Genomic DNA, 26,753 nt, shown 5'->3' with positions numbered 1-26,753 from the left:
CTGGATATAGAGTTCAAGACCACACTTTAAAGGTTTTTTAAGAATTTTCTAGAAACTGCCAATAAACTTAGTGAGACACTCAAGAAATCTAGTGAGACTGCCGATAAATTTAATGAGATCCTCAATAAGTCTAGTGAGACCCTCGAGGTTATGAAAAAGGACCAACTAGAAATTAAGCATACACTGACTGAAATAAAGAATATTATACAGACTTCCAACAGCAGGCCAGAGGATCGCAAGAATCAAGTCAAAGATCTGAAATGCGAAGAAGCAAAACACACCCAACCGGAAAAGCAAAAAGAAAAAAGAATCCAAAAATATGAAGATAGTGTAAGGAGCCTCTGCGACAACTTCAAGCGTACCAACATCCGAATTATGGGGGTGCCAGAAGAAGAGAGAGAGCAAGATATTGAAAACCTATTTGAAGAAATAATGACAGAAAACTTCCCCTGCCTGGTGAAAGAAATAGACTTACAAGTCCAAGAAGTGCAGAGAACCCCAAACAAAAGGAATCCAAAGAGGACCACACCAAGACACATCATAATTAAAATGCCAAGAGCAAAAGACAAAGAGAGAATTTTAAAAGCAGCAAGAGAAAGAAACTCAGTTACCTACAAGGGAGTACCCATACGACTGTCAGCTGATTTCTCAACAGAAACTTTGCAGGCCAGAAGGGAGTGGCCAGAAATATTCAAAGTGATGAATAGCAAGAACCTACAACCAAGATTACTTTACCCAGCAAAGCTATCATTCAGAATTGAAGGTCAGATAAAGAGCTTCACAGATAAGGAAAAGCTAAAGGAGTTCATCACCACCAAACCAGTATTAAATGAAATGATGAAAGGTATCCTTTAAGAAGAGGAAGAAGAAGAAAAAGGTACAGATACAAATTATGAACAACAAATACATATCTATCAACAAGTGAATCTAAAAATCAAGTGAATAAATAATCTGATGAACAGAATGAACTGGTGATTATAATAGAATCAGGGACATAGAAAGGGAGTGGACTGACTATCCCGGGGGGGGGGGAGGTGTGGGGGATGTGGGAAGAGACTGGACAAAAATCCTACACCTGTGGATGAGGACAGCGGGCGGGGGTAAGGGCAGAGGGTGGGGTGAGAACCGGGTGGAGCGGAGCTATGGGGGGAAAAAAGAGGAACAACTGTAATAATCTGAACAATAAAGATTAAAAAAAATTCAACGAAAAAAAAAAAAAAAGAAAAGAAAATTAAATACAGTTCAACAGTTTGGGCAACTTACAGCCAGTCTGTGAATTGCAAGACCTTATCTTCCCTCGCCAAGGACGCTGGAGAGCAGATGGTTCATACCCAGAGAACACCTAGCTTCCCTCACCCTGACCGGGGACAACAGAGGACACAGACACTATGAACGCCATGTGTGCCAGCTCAAGCCAGGGACAGATGGAAGTGGGTAACAAATAACAAAACCCCATTAAAGCCAGACAGACCTAAGATAACAGTACAATAGACCAAAGAACAATCCAAATCTCCCATCCACACTTATTTTGATGCCTCAGCATATTAAAAATGCACCTGGAACGCTGATGAATATTCTGCTGAAACCCTCCCCTAAGATTTTCACCTGAAGAAAAAAGGATAAAAAGCCGCCAGGACAAAGACTCCCTCTAGGACATGATCATGCCCCTTCTCAGGCGTGAACTTTCTTTCTAAGGGTCCCCACGAGACTCGCAACCAGGGGAGCCCTGGGCAGTAGCAACTCGACCCAGGCTCATGCTCTGGCCCTGTCTCCAAGGCCCCCTTTCCTCTGACTTCCCAGGGAGCCACAGCAGCCCTGCCCGGCCCACTTCCATCACTGTGACTTCGCTTCCGAGTGAGCTGACAGCCCAGGCTCACTCCCTCCTAAAACATTCGGGAGAGCTAAAACAGAGCGCTGCCCAGGCTCTCCTGTCGCTGCTTCTACCCAAGTCCTTCCTTTGTGTCGCTGTCCCTAGCTTTCATAAACACTCTCACACCCATCCGGGCTACGGTGTGACATCTTCCCTACGTGAAGTCAAGAACCCACACGCTACAGGCCGGCAGTCTGGGAACACTGGGATTAGTAACTCATCCTGCTTGAGCAAAATTGGTTGATTTGAATTGCCTCCTTTTACATCAAGTACTCATTGTCCAGCTCAGTAAACAGGATAATCCAAAGAATGAGAAGACTGCTTTTTTCCAATTTTAAAATTGATTGTATCAGAGTGCTAGGTGAACATTCTTGCTGTGTTTTCAGTCTTAGGGTGCTCATGACGTCTTTCGCCATTATGTTTGCTGTAGGCTTTATATATATAAGCAGATGCCACCAATCAGGCTGCGATAGCTCCTTTCTTTCCCTAGTTTCTGACACTTTTTATGTATATGAGTGTGAAATGTGGATATAAACATGGGGCTTTTCTTCTTGACATTTATGAATTCATGGGTAACATTTATGAAATAAACCCTACTTGTTCATGGTAGTCTTTCTAGCTATTCCTGGATTCTATCTGTGAATATTTTGTTGAGGATTTGTGTTTCTGTGTTCATAAGGGATATTAGTTTCTTGTACTTTTTCTGATTTTGGTATTAAGTGTAATAATAGTTTCATAAATAGAATTGGAAAAAGCTCCTACTTCTATATTCTGAAAGAAATTGTATTGAATTGATGCTATTTGTTTTTTTAAACTTATTTTTTAATTACAGTTTACATTCAATATTATTTTCTGTTAGTTTTAGGGGTACAGGAGAGTGGTTAACCAATCATATACTTTACAAAGCATTACCTTGATATTTCCAGTACCCACCTGGCACCATATAAAATTATTACAATATTATTGCCTACAGTGTACTTTACAAGAATTGATGCTACTTCTTTTGGTAGAATTTATCAGTTGAAATTGTCCTGGCGTGGTGTTTTCTCTTTTTTTTTTTGGAGGTTTTAAACTATGCACTTTCATTTTGCCTTTACATTGGTTAGTATGTGTCACCTATTTTTAATTTATGGTCACTCTGGCTGGAGGCTTACCACTTTTAAACATTTTTCAAAGAATTAGCTTTTGGTTGCGTTCACTGATTTTTCTCTGTTGTGTTTCTGTTTGCAGTTCCTTTTCTTGTTTTTGTTAACTTAAATGCTGTTTGCTCTGAGTTTATTTTGCTCTTCTTTTCCTAATTTATTGAGACACAAACTTCAATTATTGAACTGAGACCTTTTCCCATTTCTAATGTAAATATTTAAGACTATAAATGCCCACGGAAACACTGCTTTTGGTGCACCCCACAGGTTTTGATACGTTGTATTTTCCTTTCATTTAGTTTAAAATATTTTCTAATTTCTTCTGCAACTTTCATCTTGACTGATGGGTTTGAGAGAAGTGTGTTGTTTAATTTCCCAATGTTTATAGAGATATTCCTATTAGATTTCTGTTATTAAATTATAGTTTAATTTCATGATGATCAGAAAACATACTCTTCATTATGTTAAATCTCTTAAAACTGTGAATGGTGTGTCTTGGTGAATATTCCATGTGTCCTGCTTTTATTGGGTGCATGCTCTCTAAATACCAGTTAGATCTAGTTAGTAGTTTGCAGTTCTTTTATTAATAATTTTCTGTCTCTGTGTTCTATTGATCACTAAAGGAGTAATTGGTTGGTTACCAACACAACTGAATGAGCATATGTTGTTTTGAAGCAGAGACCCCTGTATTTATTTTTATCTGAGGGGGCAGTGGAGTTCTTAATTGAGAAGAGGGCGCCCCTTCTGTAAACTCAGTGTTCAGGGAAGTGTGCGGATTGAAGGTTGCAGGGTTATTAACTCAGATGTCTCCATCCAATGAATTAGGGCGCCGCTCTTCTAACAAGAGGTGTGATCTTGGCAGAGCACATCTGCCTTGGTTGAGAGTTTGATCTTCCTGGAGCTCATCTAATCTGAAGGTTAAACCTTGATCTGAGTACTCAGTTTTCTCTGCCCTTTCACACTTGGCTTTCAATTTCCTACTAATAACTCTCAGCCTTTCATCCTATGAAGGAAGGAGCTTACCAATAACTCATATCCCCATTGTTCTTTCAGTTGCTATTTCCCCCATTTTTAAAGAATACTTGACTTATCGCACCAGACACGCTTTCTGTTCCTCTGGTATATTATCCCAGTTCAGAACAGATAAAAAGTTTTACAATTGGACCATTATTTTGTGCCAGAGGTTATTATTCTTTCTTTACCACCAGTGATGTGGGCCTCACTAAAATCCTGTGTATTTTATGTGATTGTGTATTTTCTCAAACCTCTCCTGGTACTAACTGTTGCAGGTGGACTTCCTTTGGTACCAACACCTGTGGAAGGGAGAAAAAAATCAGGAGTAGGCAAAGGATAGAAATCAAGCTATGATGAAGGTCAAATGACATCCTCAGTTGACCCAGTGGGAAGTCCTAAAGTTGTTTGAGTGGCATTGAGATGAGCAAACATTTTACTTCTGCATCTGCGAGTGACTGGATGCAGGTCATCTGGGAAGAGTATCACCTTGGGAGAGGAGGATCTCTGCAGCTAGAGCATCCATGAAGACAATGACAGCTGAAGGGGTCTGAAGACAGAGTTCCCGAGAAGCTGGGGGCACCAACTCCACTGAAGGGGGATCTGGACAGTGCACTCTACCCTTTGATTTTCTGGGACATATACAGCAGCCACAGAGAAAAAGTTTGATCCTAGCATAAAGTACCAAGAAGTCCTTTTGAAACAAAGTGAAACACATGTACATGGATTTTAGATAGATTAGATTAGGGATGAAACTTAAAAAAGAAGTTAAGGACAAGTTTCAGATCTCTCTATTCAACAAATATATAATTGATGGTGTTAGTTATTAAAATAGGGAACATTGGGAGGTTTTGTGGCAGTGGAAGAAGAGGATGTTAATAAGCAACAATAGCGCTCCTACTAAAACCCAGCATTTATTATTTATTATGTGCCCTTCAGGTAATTAACCTTCTTAATAACTCTATGAAACAGATCTATTATGACCTTACTTTAGTAATTGAAATACATGAAGAAATAGTGGCCAAAAATTTCTTAAATTTCATGAAAAATATTAATCTATACATCCAATAATTTAAATGAATTCCAAGTAGTTTAAACACAAAAAGATCAACAAGATAAACAGCTAGCTCCTCATGAAATCTGGGCTTCATGTCACAGAGACAGTGGGGTCTGAACGGCAGTGGTGTGATGTGCCCTCAGGTAGGAAAGAAACATCTGTCAGTGAAGATGTAAGATGTTCACTTTTTATAGTTCATGAACTGTTTTGTACTTCTCATTGACAAGGGTGACTTTTTCTTATTTTGGAATGTTAAAAAAGTGAGATTGAACCTTTGGCTTAGGAAATTCAGTTTATTTTGATTTAAGGATACCACGGTTAACCAAACTAGTTTATTAGATAACTATATGAAGATTGAGGCCTTGGCCTAATGTAAGTATTACTCCTTTGCTTGGCCATGTTTTCTTCTGTATTCAGTAGTAGTGTCAAAAAGGGGAAGAATTTAGAAGCCAAATAATCTTATAATTTTACCATGAAATCTCCCTCCATACTCATTATATTTCTTCTTATCACATTTACTTCTGAAGTGTGACATGGTTCAGGGGCTACTGTTCAAGATTAGGAAAGTCAGGGCAGAAAAAAGTCTCAAGGTAACATTCACATGTTTAATTCTAGGCACCAGGAAATAAATCCTTTCTTTTTCATGTTGCTCAAAACCTTAAATTTATTCTTGTTGCCATATCTTAGACCAGGTATCCTGTTTACAGTAGTAAGATATGATGGGCTTTGGTGTAAAAGTAGGTAGAATAGCACTTTTGACTTGTTATATAGTTCAAGTCATTAGTTAGCAACACGTAAGAGGCAATTGAAGTGCAGGTGGAATGCTAATCATACTAGTCACAACTCCAGTTGGTACCAAAGGCCGTTATGGTCTCAAGATATCCTCCCTCTGAAATATTAGAGATATGCTGACTCAGAATGTTATGGACAAAATCTAGAGCCACCTTGACAGAGAACTGGGATGAATGAAGAGAAATTACAAAGAGATAGATGTAGTGGTTTTCTGTCTCAACAGAAATTCTCATATAAATCATTAGGGATTAAATTACAAAACAATGGACCATTAAATATATATAAATTCTAGGCAAAACTCTGGGATTATGTGAAATTGTGTGTTATTTACAGCAATAATTAATAATCTGACTAGTAGGGGCTATGATGTCCTACAAGCCCACATGGTTTTAAAGTCAGTTCATAACTACAACCAAATACATCTAAAGGTAGGACATGTCCATGTGCTTTCTATCATAGTCAATCCATTACAAATAAATTATTTCCTGGTTGGTAGAGGATTTAAAGCTTAGAGCCTAAGATACAAACTAAGATGAAAGAGTTGTAATTTCAATTAGTACCCATTAGATCTTGGTATAATTAAATGATACTTTCATCAAATAATAGAGATAGAAATATGCAAATTAATACTTGCTGGCCTAACATTGAGCCTTCTTTGAGTTGTATCAAAAGTCTATGTTACTCACCTTCTTGCCTTTTATGAATATGTTGTACACATTAGACACAATTTTTTGAAAGAGAAAGTTTTGCAATCTCCAGGATGTAGTCTCCAGACAAAAAAGCAAGAGGAGATAAAATAAGCCCAGGACAGCCAACGAAATCAAATATTTTGCAATCCCATTCTCTCCAAAATTATAGACACTGTTCTTAGTCGCTGAGGATGATAAGAGAGACAGCCTTACTTTAAAAACTGATGCAAAGTCTAAGATGATACCACATATTAAGAAATACAGATTCAAAGTGCACTTTAAGTTAGATTCAGAGAAGTATGGAACAGAGGTAGTAATTGTGTTCATATGCTATTTGTCTTATTTGATCTTCCCTGATATTTATAATTAATATGCAAGTTTGCCTGCCAATAATTTTTCTCTTTTTACCAGTCTTAACAGGAGATCACCTTACTACATAATAACTGTCAAAGGCTGAGCCTTTGTGAGAAGAATGCTTAGTAATTAAATAAAGCAAGCAAAATAAAGGTATTTATGACATATCTAACCATTGTTGTAGGCCATGCAGAATATCCGTAAAACTCTTGTTTAAATACTTGTTTTAGAGTTTGGGGTTTTATACTCAGGAATAGAGTTGCTGGGTCATATGGTAATTGTATGTTTCGCTTTTTGAGGAACCACTAAACTTTTTCACAGCAGGTGCAACATTTTATATTCTTACCAGAAATAAATGAGAGTAACAATTTCTTCATATCCTCACCAAACTTTTAATACTTTCCATTTTTTTTATTACAGCCATCCAAGTATGTGTGAAGTGGTATGTTTTTTTAGGGAATACATTTGACATGTAACATTGTATAAGTTTAAGATATAATAAGCATGTTACTTTGATACATTTATGTATTGTAATGATTGATGATGTAGCAATATTTATCACATTACATCATTACAGTATAATATTATTGCCTATATTCATTATATAGTCATGCATCACTTATTGACAGGGATGTATATATTCTGAGCAATGTGTCATTAAGCAATTTTGTCATTGTGTGAACATCACGGAGTGCACACACCTAGATGGTATAGACTACTGTATGGTAGAATCTATTGCTCCTAGGATACAAGCCTGTACAGCATGCTGCATGTAACATAACGGTGCACCTACATACAGCCCTATATTAAATGGAGCTTGGAGGACTAGAAGTTGCTTTGGGTGAGTCAGTGAATCAGAGATGAGTAAGTATAAAGGCCCAGCATATCACTGTATACTCCTTTAGACTTTATAAATGATGTACACTTAGGCTATGCTAAATTTATAAAAATTATTCTCTTCCTTTAATAATAAAGTAAACTTAACTTACTATAACTTTTTTATTTTAAACACTAGAGGCCCGGTGCATAAAATTTGTGCACTGGGGGTGGTGTCCCTCAGCTCAGCCCGCACCCTCTCTAATCTGGGACCCCTTTGACATCCCTCTCACAATCCGGGACACTGGCTCCTAACTGCTCGCCTATCTGTCTAATTGGCCCTAAATGCTACTGCCTGCCAGCCTGACTGCCCCATAACTGCTGCCCTGCCAACCCGATAGCCCCCAACTGCCCTCCCCTGCCAGCCTGATGGCCCCTAACTGCCCTCCCCTGCAGGCCTGGTCCCCCCAAACTGTCCTCCCCTGCAGGCCTGGTCCCCCCAAACTGCCCTCTCCTACAGGCCTGGTCCCCCCAAACTGCCCTCCCCTGCAGGCCTGGTCCCCCCAAACTGCCCTCCCCTACAGGCCTGGTCCCCCCAAACTGCCCTCCCCTGCAGGCCTGGTCCCCCCAAACTGCCCTCTCCTACAGGCCTGGTCCCCTCAAACTGCCCTCTCCTACAGGTCTGGTCCCCCCAAACTGCCCTCTCCTACAGGCCTGGTCCACCCCAAACTGCCCTCTCCTACAGGCCTGGTCCACCCCAAACTGCCCTCCCCTGCAGGCCTGGTCCCCCCAAACTGCCCTCTCCTACAGGCCTAGTCCACCCCAAACTGCCCTTCCCTGCAGGCCTGGTCCCCCCAAACTGCCCTCTCCTGCAGGCCTGGTCCCCCCAAACTGCCCTCTCCTACAGGCCTGGTCCCCTCAAACTGCCCTCTCCTACAGGCCTGGTCCACCCCAAACTGCCCTCTCCTACAGGCCTGGTCCCCTCAAACTGCCCTCTCCTGCAGGCCTGGTCCCCCCAAACTGCCCTCCCCTGCAGGCTTGATCACCCACAAGTGCCCTCCCCTGCCGGCCATCTTATGGCGGCCATCTCGTGATGATGTGAGGGCGTTGCACCAAGGCACCAGGGCCACCTAGCCTTTTATTAGTATAGATTTAAAAATTGTAAAACACGGACTCTTTTGAATATCACTTAGCTTAAACACATTATATAGCTGTACAAAAATATTTGTTTATATCCTTATTCTATAAGGATATTTCTATTTAATTTTTAAACTTTTACTTTTAAAATGATTTTGATAAAAACAAAGACATATGATCAATGTTTCTCTCTCTCTCTCCCCTTTCTAAAAATCAATGAACATGTCCTCAGGGGAAGATTACAATAATAAACCAAAACACACACACACACACACACACACACACACACACACACACACACACACACCAGCCTACGTCTACAGCGGGCTGGATAATCAGTATCACTTTCATTTTTACATCTTGTCCACTTGAAGGTCCTCAGGGGCAATAACACGGGGGAAGTCATCCTGTGATAACAACGCCTTCTTTTTTTTTTTTTTAACGCCTTCTTCTGGAATATTCTTTTGAGGGTTCTTCTTCTCTTCCTCTTGTGGTTTCCTTTTCTTTTGCCTCTTTAAAAATTTTTTAATTTAAATTTTATCTTGTTAATGCTATTGCAAATGCCCCCCATTTCCCCCTTTGCCCACCTTCACCATGCCTCCATTCCCCCCATTACCTTGACCCTCACCACATTATTGTCCATGTCCATGGGCTATGCATTCATTTTCTTTATCTAATCCCTTCACCTTCCTTTCCCCAGTTCTCCCCAACCTCCCTTCCCACTAAGATCTGCCATTCTGTTCCATGCATCCATGTCTCTGGATCTATTTTGTTCTGTTTATTTTGTTCATTAGATTGCACACATAAGTGAGAACATATGATATTTATCTTTCTCTGACTGGCTTATTTCACTTAGCATAATACTTTCTAGGTCTCTCCATGCTGTCTCACAGGGTAAAATTCCCTTCTTTTTTTTTTTTTATAGCTACATTGTGTAAATGTGCCACAGCTCTTTTATTCGCTCATCTGCTGATGGGCACTTGGGCTATTTCCAAGTCTTGCTATTATAAATAAAATTGCTATGAACATAAGAGTGCACATATTCTTTCTGATGGCTGTTTCAGACTTCTTTGGATATATTCCTAGAAGTAGGATCACGGGGTCAAATGGCAGTTCCACTTTTAATTTTTTGAGGAAACTCCACACTGTTTTCTATAGTGGCTGTACCAGTCGGCATTCCCACCAGCAGTGAACTAGGGTTCCCTTTTCCCAACATCTTCACCAGCACTTGTTGTTGATTTATTGAGGGTAACCATTCTGGCAAGTGTGAAGCGGTACCTCAATGTTATTTTAATATGCATCTCTCTGGTAATTAGTGATGCTGAGCATCCTTTCATATGCCTATTGGCCATCTGTAGGCCCTCTTTGGAAAAGTGTTTATTTAGGCTCTTTGCCCATTTTTTAATTGGGTTGTTTGTCTTTCTTTTGTTGAGTTGTATGAGTACTTTATACATTTTGGAAATTAACCCCTTATTAGATGTATCATTGGCAAATATGGTCTCCCATACAGTGGGCTCCCTTTTAATTTTAAAAAAATATGTTTTTATTGATTTCAGAGAGGAAGGGAAAGGGAAAGAAAAATTGAAACATCAGTGATGAGAATCATTGATCAGCTGCCTCCTGCACGCTCCTTACTGAGGATTAAGCCTGCAACCCGGGCATGTGCTCTTGACTGGAATTGAGTCTGGGACCCTTCAGTCCGCAGGTCAACACTCTATCCACTGAGCCTAAGCAGCTAGGGCTTCCTTTTAATTTTGATGCTGGTTTCTTTTGCTGAGCAGAAGCTTTTTATTTTGATGTAGTCCCACTTGTTTATTTTTTCCTTTGTTTCTTTTGCCCTAGGAGATGTATCGGTGAAAACTCTGCTATATGAAATGCCTGATATTTTGTTGCCTATGCTTTCTTCTAGGATTTTTATGATCTCAGGACTTAACATTTAGGTCTTTTATCCATTTTGAGTTTATTCTTGTGTGTGGTGTAAGTTGGTGGTCTAGTTTCATTTTGTTTGCATGTATCTGTCCAATTTTCCCAACACCATGTATCGAAGAGACTATCTTTACTCCACTGTATGCTCTTGCCTCATTTGTCAAATGTTAATTGAGCATATTGGCTCAGGTCAATTTCTGGGGTCTCTGTTCTGTTCCATTGATCTATATGTCTGTTCTTGTGCTAATACCAGACTGTTTTTATTACAGTGGCTGTGCAGTATAACCTGATATCTGGTATTGAGAACCCTTTAACTTTGTTCTTTTGCAAGATTGCTCTATTTGGGGTCTTTTTTGGTTCTATATGATTTTTTTTAAGTATTTTTTCTAGATCTGGGAAATATGCTGTTGGTATTTTTTTTCTTTATTGATTAAGGCAGCGGTTCTCAACCTGTGGGTCAAGACCCCTTTGGGGGTCGAACAACCCTTTCATAAGGGTCGCCTAAGACCATCAGAAAACCCATATATAATTACATATTGTTTTTGTGATTAATCACTATGCTTTAATTATGTTCAATTTGTAACAATGAAAATACATCCTGCATATCAGATATTTATATTATGATTCATAACAGTACCAAAATTATAATTATGAAGTAGCAACGAAAATAATTTTATGGTTGGGGGTCACCACAACATGAGGAACTGTATTAAAGGGTCGCGGCATTAGGAAGGTTGAGAACCACTGGATTAAGGTATTACTTATGTGTCCTTATCCCCTCATATCCCCCCTGACCTCCCCACTCATGTCCTCACCCCCCTGTTGTCTGTGTCCATTAGTTAGGCTTATATGCATGCCTACAAGTCCTTTGGTTGATCTCTCTTCCTTACCCGCACCCTCCCCTACCTTCCCTCTGAGGTTTGACAGTCTGATTGATTCTTCTGTCTTTGGATCTGTTTTTGTTCATCAGTTTATGTTGTTCATTATATTCCATAAATGAGTGAGATCATGTGATATTTGTCTTTCTCTGACTGGCTTATTTCACTTAGCATAATGCTCTCCAGTTCCATCCATGCTGTTGCAAATGGTAAGAATTCCTTCTCCTCCTTCTCCTCCTCCTCCTCCTCCTCCTCCTCCTCCTCCTCCTCCTCCTCCTCCTCCTCTTCCTTCTTTCTTCTTCTTCCTCTTCCTCTTCTTCTTCTTCCTCTTCTTCTTATAATTTTTTTTTTACCATAGCATAGTATTCCATTGTGTAGATGTACCACAGCTTTTTAATACACTCATCTGCTGATGGACACTTAGGCTGTTTCCAAATCTTAGCTATAGTGAATTGTGCCACTATGAACATAGGGGTACATATATCCTTTCTGATTGATGTTTCTAGTTTTTGATGGTTGTTTCAATGTCTTTACTGCTGACAGGTCTATTTAGATTTTTGAATTCTTCTAGGAAGGTTATATATTTCTAGGAACTTGTCTATTTTTATTTTATTTTATTTTATTTTATTGAATTCGGTGGCATATAGTCTCTCATATTATTCTAGTATGATCCTGCAACCAAGGTACATGCCCTTGATCAGAATCAAACCTGGGACCCTTCAGTCCACAGGCTGACACTCCATCCACTGAGACAAATCAGTCAGGGCCAGGCATTATTATATCAGAATCCAGCATCCTATCAGAATCCAGGCATCCTATCAGAGGTGACTTCTCCCCTCTCATTTCTGATTTTGTTTATATGGGTCTTTTCTCTTTTATTCCTTAGCAAATCTAGCCAAGGGTTTGTCAATTTTATTAATCTTTTCAAATAACCAGCTCTTTGTTTTATTAATAATTTGTATAGTCTTTTTGTTCTCTATTTCATTAAATTCTGCTCCAATTCTTATTATTTCCTTTTTTTCTGCTGACTTTGGATTGCTTTTGTTCTTCTTTTTCTAGATTGTTTAGATATAATGTTATTTACTTGGGATATATCTTGTTTCTTGAGATAGGTGTGTAATGATATAAACTTCCCTCTTATCACTGCATCCCAGAAGTTTTGATATGTTGTATTTTCATCCTCATTTGTCTCTATATCTTTTTATCTCATCTTTTATTTCTTCTTTGAACCAGCCATTCTTTAGTAGTATGTTTTTTAATCCCCATGTATTTGAAGTTGATTTCTAATTTCAAGGCATCCGTGATCAGAGAATATGCTTGGTATAATTTCGATCTTCTTGAATTTTTTGATGCTAGTTCTGGGAGCCAACATATGGTCTATCCTTGAGAATATTCTATGTGCACTGGAGAAGAATGTATAATCTGATGTTCTGGGATTAAAGGTTCTATACATGTCAATTTTGTCCATTTAGTCTAATGTTTCATTTAAGAGTGATACTTCTTTATTGATTTTCTGTTTGGTTAATCTGTCTAGATCTGTCAATGGAGTATTAAGGTCCCCAACTACGGTTGTGTCTTTATCTGTTTCTCCCTTTAGTTCTGTGAACAGTTGTTTTATATATTTTGATGCTCTCTGGTTGGGTGTATATATATTAAGCAGTGTTATGTTTTCTTGATGTAGTGTCCCCTTTATTATATAAAGTGTCCATATTTGTCTCTTGTTATCTTGAAATCTACTTTGTCAGATATAAGTATGGCTCTTATTTGCTTGGAGAATCATTTTTCACTCTTTAACTTTGAATCTACCTTCATCTTTCCAGTTTATATGTGTCTCCTGAAGGCAGCACATGGTTGGGTATTATCTTTTAATCCACTCTTCTACTCTGTGCCTCTTTATTGGTGAATTCAGTCCACTGACATTTAGGGTAATTATTGATGTATGAGGATTCCTATAGCCATTTTATCTTCTGTTTTCAGGTAGTTCTGTGCTTTCATTGGTTCTTTTCTTTTGTGTTTCTGTTTGTTATTTTTACTTGGTGGTGTTCTAGTTCTGTTCCTCCATTTCCTCTTTTTTAAAACTATGTGTACTAGTTTGGGGATTTTTGTGTGTGGCTACCATTAGGTTTATAAAAAATAAAGTTTCATATATACAGTAGTTTTTTTCTTTTGAACGCGTCTGATCTTCATCTTCCTTTGCCAATTCAGACCATTATACCTGCACCTTTTATATTTTTGTTGTCACAAATTATCCTTGTTTATTTTGTAAATCTTTTGGTTGATTGTACTCTTAGTGTTGTGAGCTTATGTTCTTTGTTTCAGGTAGAATAGCCCCCTCGAGTATTTCCTGCAGTGAGGATTTGTGGTGATAAAATCCCTCAGCTTCTGTATGACTGGGCATGTCTTTATTTCTCCTTCCTATTTAAATGATAATTTTGCTGAATATATTATTCTTGGCTGGTAATTTCTCTCTTTCAGTTGTTTGAATATTTGGTTCCAATCTCTTCTAGATTGTAGAGTTTCTGTTGAGAAATTAGATGAAATTCTTAAGGGTTTTCTTTTGTAGGTCACTTCCTGCTTTTCCCTGGCAGCTTTGAGAATTTTTTCTTTGTCATTAATTTTTGACAGTTTCAATTCAAAGTGCCTTGGAGAGGGCCTCTTTGGATTGAGGTAACTAGGTATCCTGTTTGCTTCTTGGATTCGAGGATCTAGTTCTTTCCATAGTTTTGGGAAGTTCTCATCCACTATTTGTTAGAATAGACTCTCCATTCCCTGCTCCCTCTCTTCCTCTTCCAGAATATTGGAAGAGTAGGATATTGCTTTCTCTGATGGAGTCATATAATTCTCAAAGCTCTTTCATTTTTCTTTATGCTTCAGTCTCACTCTTTGTAACCAAAACAGCCTGGTACTGGCATAAGAACAGATATATAGACCAATGGATCAGAACTGATGAATCTTCTTCCTTCTGTGTCATTTCTAGATTCCTATCCTCAATATAAGTAATTCTTTCCTCCCTCTGGTTGGCTCAGTTTTCTATGCTCAGTAGTTCACTCTTAATCTCCTTAATTGCATGCTTCATTTCCAGGATTTCTGATTGATTCTTTTTTAAAGTTTCAATCTCTTTTGTTAAATACACGTTTTGTTCATTGATTTGTTTCCTGAGTCCATTGAATTTTCTGTCTATATTTTTCACATCTCATTGAGCATTTTCAGACTTGTAATCTTGAAATCTCTGTCATTTATATCACATACTAGAGACCTGGTGCATGAAATTCATGCACTGGAGGTGGGGGGGGGGTTTGTCCCTCAGCCTGGCCTGCGCCCTCTTGCAATATGGGACCCCCAAGGGATGTAGCAGTGTGCCAAGTGGCAGGCGGCCAGGGAGAAGCCAGAACCAGGACCAGGTGGCACGCTGCTCTCACTCATCCTGGTCCACTGCACCTGCTGCCATTGCTCGGTAGTGCTGCTGCAGACTTGGGAGAGGCTCCGCTGTCGCAGCTGCACTCACCAGCTGTGAGCCCAGCTTCTGGTTGAGCGGCACTCCCCCTGTGGGAGCACACTGACCACCAGGGGACAGCTCCTGTGCTGAGTGTCTGCCCCCTGGTGGTCAGTGTGCATCATAGCAACTGGTTGACTGGTTGTTCCGGTCGTTCCACCGTAATGGTTGCTTAGGCTTCTATATATATAGATTTTTATGTGTTCCAGCTTGCTTTCTGGGGATTTTTTCAATTTCTCTCTGATCATCCTTATTAACATCAGTATTCATGGTATTTGCTGTTCTTTGCCTAGGTATTTATATCTGTCTATATTAATGAAGAATTCTTTCTAATATTTTCCAGTAGATGGCACTGAAATCACAAGATTTTTTTTTTATCTCTGTGATCTCCCACTCTTGCTCTCCATGGCTTCCTAAAGACAGTACAACAGTACAAAAGATGAATGATTCTAAAATTTGGTTCTTTGAAAAGATAAACAAGATAGATGAACCCATAGCCAGACTCATCAGAAAACAAAGAGAGAGGACCCAAATAAACAAGATCAGCAATGAAAGAGGTGATATGCGGGAGGAAAAAAAAAGGACCCATATGTAATACCCTTTCTAATGCTTTAAGCAATAAAAAAAAAAGAAAGAGGTGATATAACCATGGACCCTACAGAAATACATAGGATTACAAGCAGGCACTATGAACAACTAATATGCCTACAAACTGGACAAACTCAATGAAATGGCAAACTCCTAGAAACAAACAATTTTCCAAAACTTTAATCAGGAAGAATCAGAAAACCTGCATAGACCAATAACAACTGATGAAATTGAAGCAGTAGTTTAAAATCTCCCAGCAAACAAAAATCCTGGACCAGATGGATTTACAGAAAATTTTTTTTACCAAATATTCAAAGAAGAACCAACACCAATCCCCTTCAAACTATTCCAAAAGATTCAAGAGGAAGGGAAACTTCCAAGCTCTTTTTAAAAAGCTAGCATTATCCTAATTCCAAAACTAGGTAGAGACATTACAAAGAAAGAAAATTACAGGCCAATATCCCTGATGAACACAGATGCTAAAATCTTCAACAAAATATTTGCAAATTGAATCCACCATGACCAAGTGGGATTTATTCCAGGGATGCAAGACTGGCACAATATCTGCAAATCAATAAATGTGATACATCACAAAAACAAATTGAAAGACAAAAATCACATGATCTTGTCAACTGATGCACAAAAAGCAGTTGACAAAATCCAGCAACATTTTTTGATAAAAACTCTCAAGAAAGTGGGAATAAAGGGTTCATACCTCAATATAATAAAGGCGATATATGACAAAACTACAGCCAACATAATAATACTCAATGGGCAAAAACTAACAGTATTTTCCTTAACAAGAAGAACAAGACAAGGATGTGCACTTTCACCATTCTTATTCAACATAGTACTGGAAGTCCTAGCCACAGTGATCAGACAAGAAGAGATAAAAGGAATTCAAATTGGAAAGGAGAAAGTGAAACAGTCATTATTTGCAGATTACATGATATTGTTCATAGGAAACCCTAAAGACTCCACCAGAAAACTACTGGACTTAATAATAAATGAATTCAGCAAGGTAGTAGGATACAAAATCAACATCCATAATCTGATGGCATTTTTATACACCAATAATAAACTCTCTGAAAGAGAAACTAAAAAAAAAATTCAATTTACCATTGTAAAAAAAAAAAAAGAAAAAAAAGGAAGAAAGAAAGAAAGAAAGAAAGAAAGAAAGAAAGAAAGAAAGAAAGAAAAGGAATACCAAGGTATAAACTTAACCAAGAAGGTAAAAGACCTGTACTTGGAAAACTATAGGACATTAAAAAATAAATAGAGGAAGATACAGACAAATGGAAATGTATATCATGTTCATGGATTGGAAGAATTAACATAATTAAAATGTTTATACTACCTAAAGCAATCTATAGATTCAATGCAATTCCTATTAAAATACCAATGGCATACTTCACAGAACTAGAACAAATATTCCAATAATGTGTATGGAACTACAAATGACCCTGAATAGCTGCAGTAAACCTTGAGAAAGAAGAACAAAGTTGGAGGGATCACAATACCACTTATCAAACTATACTACAAAGCCATTATTACCAAAACAGCCTGGTACTGGCATAAGAACAGGTATATAGACTCATGGATCAGAACAGAGACCCCAGAAATTGACCCAAGTTATTATGGTCAATTAATATTTGACAAAGGAAGCAAGAACATTCAATAGAGTCAAGACAGTCTCTTTCATAAATGGTGTTGGCAAAACTGGACAGATACATATAAAAAGATGAAACTAGACCACTACCTTACGCCATACAAAAGAATAAACTCAAAATTGAAAAAAGACTTACATGTAATGCATAAAACCATAAAAATCCTAGAAGAAAACATAGGCAGTAAAATCTCAGACACTTCATGTAGCAGAATTTTTGCCGATACATCTCATAGGGCAAGAGAAACAATGGAAATATAAACAAATGAGACTACATCAAAATAAGAAGCTTCTACACAGTCAAAGAAACTATCATCAAAATAAAAAGGAAGCCCACTGTATGGAAAAACCCACAGATGTGTGTACGGTGGGTGGCTTCGTGAGGCCTTTTGTCATGGTTTTCATGCTTAAAGATTCATCAATCTTCTTTATCTTTTCAAAGAACCAGCTCCTGGATTTATTGGTTTGTTTAATTAATTAATTAATTAATTAAATTTTTTTAATCATGAAAAATCAACAAACAAGTGCTGGTGAGAATGTGGAGAAAAGGGAACACTAGTTCACGTTTGGTGGGAATGCAGACTGGTACAGCCATTATGGAAAACAGTATTGAGTTTCCTCAAAAAGTTAAAAATGGAACTTCTGTTTGCCCTAGTGACCCCATTTTTGGGAATATATCCTAAAATCCCTGAAACACCTATTAGAAAGCATAGCAGCTAAGATTTGAAAATAGCCTAAGTGCCCATCAGTAGATGAATGGATAAAAAAGATGTGGGATGTGTACACAATGGAATACTATGCAGCTGTAAAAAAGAGGGGTCTCTTATCCTCTGGGACTGCATGGATGGATCTGGAGACTACTATGCTAAGTGAAATAAGCCAATCTGGGAAAGAAAAATATCACATGATCTAACTTATTTGTGGAATCTAATGAACAAAATGAACTGACCAATGAAATAAGACCCGAAGCATGGAGGCATAAAACAGATTGACAGAGCTTGATATGGGAATTGGGGGGAAGAGAAGAGAGAAACCAAAGAACTTATATACTTACTAGAGGCCCAGCACATGAAATTCATGCATGGGGCGGGGGAGGGTTCCTCAGCCCAGCGTGAACCGTCTCCAATCTGGGACCCCTTGGGGGATGTCTGACTGCCTGTTTAGATATCCGGCAGTCAGATATCCCTCTCGCAATCCAGGACCGCTGGCTCCTACCTGCTCACCTGCCTCCCTGCCTGATCACCCCTAACCTCTCTGCCTGCCTTCCTGATAATCCCTAACTGCTCTCTCCTGCTGGCCTGGTCTCCCCTAACTGTCTCTTCCTTTGCCCCCGCCACCGTGGCTTTGTCTGGTCTAATTAGCACATTACCATTTTATTAGTATAGATAGGCATAGCTGATGGACACAGGCAATAGGGTGGTGAAGTCCTGGGTGGGGAGGGTCGGGGCTGGAAATAGGGGGTTAAAGGGAGGGTAATGCTACCAACAATATATATTTTAAAAAAGAAAATGTCACCAGTAAAAAAAGACAGTACAGCTGATGCTTGGGGGTGGGGTTTGTTTTGCCTTCATCATAATGGTGACCCCTGATCTCCATGGGGTCCCACCCCAAGCAACCCACCTAGGGCTCAGTCATAGATGGAAACAGCAGTTCTACTGCAATAGCTTTTGTTTTTCAGATAATATGCTCCTAGGCCCAACTCCAAGGGCAACAGGTGGTGAGCTTTGGGAGTCCAAGTGGTGGCAGGGTCTCTGTGATTCCATTTCTTTTTCTGAAACACCACCACACAGCCCAACAGTGGAGAGCTGAATGGCAGAAACCTGTGCTCTGTCAGGCATCTGCTGACTCAGACACTGTTCACTCTGTTGCTGATCACCCTGCTGGGATGTGCCCTCCCCGCTGTCCCCACAGCTCTCTGCTCTTCCTGCCTGAATGAATCACAGACTTTCTCCCCTTTCCAGGCCTAGCCAAAAATGCCCACCTTCAGGGCTGCATCTGAGGGCCATCTTTGCTTTCCTCCCTTCTCATCTCCCTTTTTATTCCGTTACAACCTTTAGATGTTTCAATGTGCGGATCTCTCAGACATGCCTCTGCATTGAGCAAGGAATTCTTTGTTGAATTTTAATTGGTAAACTGATTGTAGTTTCGGGGGGAGAGGCCATGGGGATGTCTCATGCCTCCATTCCTTTGACATCCTTTGAGAATCTATATTCATCAGGGATATGGGCCTGTAATTCTTTTTTTGTAGTGTCTTTATCTGATCCTGTGATTAGGATAATGCTGGCCTCATAAAAAGAGCTTGGAAGTGTTCCTTCCTCTTAAATTTTTTGGAAGAGTTTGAGGAGTATAGGTGTTAGTTCTTTTTTGAATGTTTGTTAAAATTCCCCTGTGAAGCAGTTTGGACTAGGGCTTTTGTTTGCTGGGAGTCTGACTACTGCTTCAATTTCATCAGTTGTTATTGGCTTATTCAGGTTTTGTGATTCTTTCTGATTCAGTTTTAGAAGATTGTATTTTTCTAGGAATTTGTCCATTTCGTCCAGGTTGTCCAGCTTGTATTTCTGTGGTGTCAATTCTTCTCCACTTTTGTTTCTGATTTTATTTATTTGGGTCCTCTCTTTATTTTTTCAAAGAACAAGCTCCTGGATTTATTGGTCTGTTTAATTAATTAATTAATTATTTTAATTTTTGGTTTCTATGTCATTTATTTCTGCTCTGATATTTACTTCCTTACACTTACTTTGGGCTTTTCTTATTTCTCTCTTTCTAATTCTTTTAGTTGTAATGTTAGTTTATTAGAGTTTTTTCTTATTTCTTGAGGTATGCCTGTAGTGCTATGAACTCCCCTCTGAGGACTGCTTTTGCTGTGCTCCATAGATTATGGGTTGTTGTGTGTTCATTTTTGTTTCAAGATGTTTTTTATTTCTTCCTTGATTTCATTGGTAATCCATTCATTGTTTAATCACATGTTACTTGACTGTTTTTGAGTATTTTTATTGTAATTGATGTCTAGTAGTATGCTATTGTGATCCAAGAGGATGCTTGACATGATTTCAATCCTATTTTACCTGTAGAGACTTATATTGTGTCCTATCATGTGGTCTATCTTTGAGAATGTCCCATGTTGATCTCTCCCTTAAATTCTCCAAGAGCTTTTTATACATTTATGTACTCCTATATTGGGAGCATATATGTTTACCAGGGTTATATCCTTTTGTTATATATAACCCTTTAGTATTATGTAGTGGCCTTCTTTGTCTCTTGTTATGGCCTTTGCTTTTAAGTTTATTTTACTGCTACTCCTGTTTTTTCTTAAGTTTCCATTTGCATGGAATTATTTTGCCATCCCTTAATTTTCAGCTTGTGTGAATCTTTCATTCTGAGGTGGGTCTCTTGTAGACAGTATATATACAGATCATGTTTCCTTATCCATTCAGCTAATCTATGTCTATCAATTGGAGCATTTAATCCATTTACCTTTAAGGTTATCATTGATAGGTACTCATTTACTGTCACTTTTTCTTTATAGCTATGTTCCTCTTTCTCTCTTTTTCTTCTTCTTCTTAAAGCACTTCCTTTCACATTTTCTGCAATGCTGGTTTGGTGGTAATGCACTCATTTAATTTTATTTATTTATTTTTGGCCTGGGAAGCTCTTTATTTCCCCTTCAATTTTAAATGATAGTCTTTCTGGATAGAGTAGTCTTGAGTTCAGGTCCTTGTTTTTCATTACTTTGAATACTTCATGCCAATCTCTTCTGGCCTGAAGTTTTTCTGTTTAGAAATCAGCTGACATTCTAATGGGTACTCTCTTGTAGGTAACTAGTTCTGTCTCTCTCTTGCTTCTTTCAAGATTCTTTCTCTGTCTTTAATGTTTGTCATTGTGATTATGATGTATCTTGGATGTGTCTCTGTGTTCATTTTGATTGGACCTTCTTTGCTTCCTGAACTTGTGTGACTTTTTCCTTTATCAGGTTAGGACAGTTTTCTGTCATTATTTCTTTAAACAGGTTCTCTATTCCTTTCTCACTTTTTTCTCCTTCTGGATAACCCTATGATGCAGATGTTGTTACATTTCATGTTGTCCCAAAGTTCCCTTAAACGATTCTTCTTTTTTACTTTTTTTCTTTTTGCTGCTCTAATTGGGTGTTTTCTTCTATCTTTTCTTCCAAGTCACTTAATTGATCTTCTGCCTCAGTTAGTATACTTTTGTTTCCTTCCAGTGTATTCTTAATGTCAGATATGTTATTCTTCATCTCCAACAGATTCTTATTTATGGTTTCTATTTCTTGTTTCATGCTGTTGTAGTTCCCTCTAAGTTTCTTAAGTATCCTTATAACCATTGCTTTGAACTCTATCCTATCTAATAAAAGACAAAAGGGTAATTGACCATACCTTCGCTATGCTTCCCATTGGCTAATCAGGGCAATATGCAAATTAACTGCCAACAAAGATGGCGGTTAATTTGCATACGTAGGTGCAATGCTGGGAGGCGAAAGGGGAAGGATGGAAGAAGCCCCCTGCCACTGACGGTGATCGGAAACTGAGGCGGCAGCCAAGAGCCCCCAGCCAGTGATCACGGGAAGCAGGGGCGGAGCCAGCGATGGGAGCTGGGGTCCCCTGCCCAGGCCTAACACCTTGGCCAGAGGCATTAGGTCTGGGCAGGGGCAGAGCCTGCGATAGCGGGGAGCAGGGGGTCCCCTACCCATGGCATTAGGCCTGGGCAAGGTGGAGCCGGCAATCGCGGGGAGCTGGGGGTCCCCTGCCCAGGCCTAATGCCTGAGCCACAGGCATAAGGCCTGGGCAGGGGCAGAGTGGGAGATCGTGGAGAGCTGGGGGTCCCCTGCCCAGGCCTAATGCCTGAGCCACAGGCATTAGGCCTGGGCGGGGGCAGAAGCGGGATATTGCGGAGAGCTGGGGGTCCTTTGCCCAGGTCTAATGCCCCCGGCCAGAGGCATTAGGTCTGGGCAGGGGCGGTTCCAGCAATTGGGGATAGCAGGAGCAGAGCAGGTGATGGTGGGAGCTGGGGTTCCCCTGCCCAGGCCTAAGGCCTTGGCCAGAGGCATTAGGCCTGTGCAGGGGTGGAGCCAGCGATTGCGGGGAGCAGGGAGGGAGCTGGCAATGACGGGGAGCAGGAGCAGAGCCAGCGATCATGGGCAGCAGGGGCTGAGCTGACGATTGATGGAGCTGGAGGTCCCCTGCCCAGGGCTAATGACTTGGCCAGAGGCATTAGGCCTGGGCAGGGGCCAAGCCGGCGATTGGTGTGAACTACAGAGGAAACACCTTTTCTGACTCCTCATTGGCTAAGCTCCCTGTATGCCACTGGTAATAATCTTAGTAACTTGGGTAATAAGAATCCAAATAGGTGATCTAGGGTTTTTCACCACACTCCTGGCGAAAAAAATGAAGGTCCGCTGCTGGAGGGCTAAGAAATGTCATATCCCGTCCTAGCTGGTTTTGCTCAGTGGATAATGCCTCGGCCTGCCCACTGCTGGGTCTGGGTTCAATTCTGACTAAGGGCATGTACCTAGGTTCCAGGCTCCTCCCTGGCCTGAGCCCAGGTCAGGGCTCATGCAGGAGGCAACCAATCAAAGTGTTCCTCTCACTTTGATGTTTTTCTCTGTCTTTCCCTTTCTCTTCCACATTCTCTAAAAATCAATGGAAAAATATCCCCAGGTGAGGATAAAGAAAGAAAAAAATGCCATATCCTATGAAAGACACATCTTGAAAATGCCTAAAGAAAGTTGTCATTTTTTCACGGTAAAGGGACTGGAGTCTGTGTTGATGAAAACACCTTGGTGGCTGCGGTGACTGGCAGTGGCTGTAGCAGCAGGGTGATGGGGCTGGTGCCTTCCCCTGATCAGCCCGGTCACCTCCCACAAGGGGAGGCCAGACTGTGGCTTAGGCCCACTCCCCAAGGGGAGCAGGGAGCAGGGAGTAGGACATCCCCTGAGGACTCCCAGTATGTGATAGGGGGCAGGCTGGACTGAGGGGACCCCCCCCCCTCGAGTGCACACATTTTTGTGCACCAGGCCTCTAGTATCTGATAAATTGCTTGCCTCCATTTTGTTTAGCTCTCTTTCTGGGGTTTCCTCCATTTTTTATTTAGGGGTTGTTAATCATTGTCTCCCCAGTTTTGCTGCCCCTTTTGTATTTGTTTCTGTGGATTAGATCGAGTTGTTCTGCCTCCCAGTCTTCCGGGGTTGGCCTTAGTTAGTAAGAGTTTTGTGGGCCTCAGTGGTATACTCTTTTAGGTCTCCTGAGTTGGCTGTTCTAGGAATGTCCCTTATGTGAGTTATTTGGACTCTCCTGTTGTAACTGGGCCTTGAATGTTATTGTCCTGCTTGTGGGAGACATCTCTCAGGCTGGCTGACTGTGAGGCTCATCCCAACCACATTGTGTGAGCTGTTGTGTAGGTGCTGCTAGGACAAAACAAAGCACAAAAACAAAACAAAACAAGAAACAAAACAGAAACATATAATAGACCCCTACAACCACAAAAGCAACCACAAAGGAAGAGAGAATTAGGAAGAACAAAAGAGAACCATAATAGGAAAAAAATACAAGGCGAGAAAAAGGGAAGAAAAGGGGATATGAAAGCATAGAGATACAAGAAAATAAGAATAAGGAAAAGGGAAAGGAAATGTTATAAAAAAGGAAAAAAATTGTGCAAAGGAAAATAGAGGAGATAGAAGATAGACAAAAAATTAGAAAAGAAAAAACAAAGACAAAGCCGGAGAAAGAAAAAAAATCAAGTAAGAAAAGGAGAGGGAAAAATTAGATCTATGAAAGAAAAAAGAGAGACTAAAAGAATAACAAATCAATAAGAAGAAAAATGAAGACGATAAAAAAAAAGTAAGGTGGTGTTGTTCTCTTTTCTTCTTCCTAACTCTCTCTTCCTTTGTGGTTGCTTTTGTGGTTGTAAGGGTCTGGTGTATGTTTTTGTTTTGTTTCTTGTTTTCTTGTGTTTTTGTTTTGTCTAGCAGCACCTGCAAAACAGCTCGAACAATGTGGTTGGGAGTTTAGTGCCTCCTGGGAGCTCTCTTTGGATCCTGCTCTTCTGATGACAGGCTGACTCTTTTGTTTGCCAATTCTGGACCCCCCGGGAGGTACTTAAGTGCTAACCACTGTCAGAAACTGTCCTTTAGTTCTCGGCGACCAGTTTGAGGCTTCAAGTGATCCACAGTTTGTGTCTTTCTCCACAGGACATGCCTGCATGTGGGAGGGGCCCAGTTGCACTCTAAGGCCAGTTTGTTAGCAGCAGGGACCCCAGGGCTGGGTCAGCTAACTTTTCCAGGTTCTCCAGGCTCTGCCTCTGCTTGTGTTCGCCTGCCAGCCAACTGTCTATCTTAGTACTCAAAAGTCTGTTTTTGAAAGGGCTTTAGGCAGAATAGGGAGTCTAGACATCTGGGTCTTCCATGAGGGGGAAGTGCCATTCAGATTTCAGGGAAAGTGGGTGTGTTTCCCCTTCCCAGAGCTACCCCTCGTAGAGTGGCCCAGAATATTTCCCTGCCCACTGCTGGACAGAGATCCTCATATACAGTCCAGGGGGATCAGCTGGAAACCTGGAGTTTTTATCTGTTAGGTTCCTGGGTTAGTGAAGTAGACAGCTCTACCCCCGAGCCAGTGACTGGTGCTTCCTGGAACTGATCTAACCCCTAGGCTTGGCTTCTGCTGTGCCTCCTCTGCAAAATCAAGATGCAGGGTGTGGCAGACAGGCTCCTGGGTGTAGGGCGGGCTGTACCACCTAGGATGGGTTTCTCCTTTTCCTGAGCCGTGGCTTGTGGAAAGGGCCAGAGCCTCTGAGGTAAAATGGCCATTATGGTTTGGGGGATATGACTGATGCAGGTCTCCTGGTCACCTCTTTTCCACATCTTCCCCCAATGCTTCCTACCTCAGCCTCTCCTCAGGCACCTTCAGTCCACACTGCCCTCCCTCCCCTGAAGTCTCAGGTAAGTAGCTGCAAATGAAAATCTTGTGATCTGGGTTTTCAAAAAAATCAAAAGAGGAAAAAAACCTGTGGCTTTATCTCTGACCTGCTCCAGACTCCCTGGTGGCCAGCAGCCCTGCCACCTTTCATGGCTGGATGTGAGGTGGGCTGCTGATCTTGGCTCTGGTGCTCTGGGCTGTGGAGCCCAGCCTGGGTTCCGGGCCTCAATGTCTTCAGGGAAAGGATCCTATTATAGTTGAGAGGTCCCTCTTCTCTCTCGGCTTGCCACCTGGGGAAGCTGGGTCCAGGCCCTTTCCCGATCTCACCCTTCCTACCAGTCTCCAGATGTTTTCTCTCCCTTCTTTATATGTCTTCTCCTCAAGTGGAACTCAGCTGGTAATTCCAGGTGAATTTTTTCCAATTTAGTTATATTTCCAGTCTGTCTCTTGGAGGAGGTATAAGAAAGGTCTGCCTATATGGCCACCATCTTCCTCCTCCTATCTATGGATTCTTCCAGGATTTTTATGGTTTCACGATTTACATTTAAGTCTTTTATCCATTTTGAGTTTATTCTTGTGTGTAGTATAAGTGGGTGATCTAGTTTCATTTCCTTTTGTTTTTTTTTCATGTGTCTGTACAATTTTCCCAACACCATTCATTGAAGAGACTGGTTTTACTCCATTGTATACTCTTACCTCTTATGTCAAGTATTGATCGACTATAAAGGTGTGGGTTGATTTCTGGGCTCTCTGTTTCGTTCCATTGACTTATAAACCTGTTCTTGTGCCATTACCAGGCTATTGGCATTACAGTAGCTTTGTAATATAGTTTGATATCCTTCCCTGGCCGGCTTGGCTCAGTGGATAGAGCATCAGCCTGTGGACCGATGGGTCCCAGGTTTGATTCCGGCCAAGGGCACATGCCTGGGTTGCAGGCTCGATCCCCAGTAGGGGGTGTGCAGGAGGCAGCCGATCAATGATTCTCTCTCATCATTGATGTTTCTATCTCTCTCTCCTTCTCCCTTCCTCTCTGAAATCAATAAAGAAATATATTTTAATATAGTTTGATATCCGGTATATGATCCCTCCAACTTTATTTTTTCTCAAGATTGCTGAGGCAATTTAGGATCTTTTTTGGTTCCATATACATTTTTGGAATATTTGTTCTAGTCTGTGAAATACGGCATTTGTAGTTTAATAAGAATTGCATTGAATCTATAGATTGCTTTAGGTGGTATGAACATTTTACTGATGTTAATTCTTTCAATCCATGAACATGGTATATGCTTCCATTTGTTTGTATCTTCCTCTATTTCCAGCTTTCAATGGCTTCCCTCTAGCTGCATTAAAGAAATAGTAGAGTACAATACTTGTATGATGCGTGTGCAAACAACATTATCGTCCTTTGA

General features: G+C 40.3%; 1 protein-coding gene across 1 annotated transcript in view; it reads right to left on the bottom strand.

Moving 5' to 3' along the window:
- The window catches only part of LOC102423824 (ATP-binding cassette sub-family A member 3-like), a 372,708-nt gene that overhangs the window by 22,713 nt on the left and 323,242 nt on the right, over positions 1 to 26,753 (bottom strand). Inside the window, 1 exon segment of the mRNA XM_014466690.2 lies at positions 6,559 to 6,746. Coding sequence (XP_014322176.1) covers positions 6,559 to 6,746 — 188 coding nt within the window.

The sequence above is a fragment of the Myotis lucifugus genome, unplaced genomic scaffold (genome assembly GCF_000147115.1).
Source record: "Myotis lucifugus unplaced genomic scaffold, Myoluc2.0 scaffold_352, whole genome shotgun sequence".
Lineage (NCBI taxonomy): Eukaryota > Metazoa > Chordata > Mammalia > Chiroptera > Vespertilionidae > Myotis > Myotis lucifugus.
This window is presented reverse-complemented; position numbering and strand designations above follow the sequence as displayed.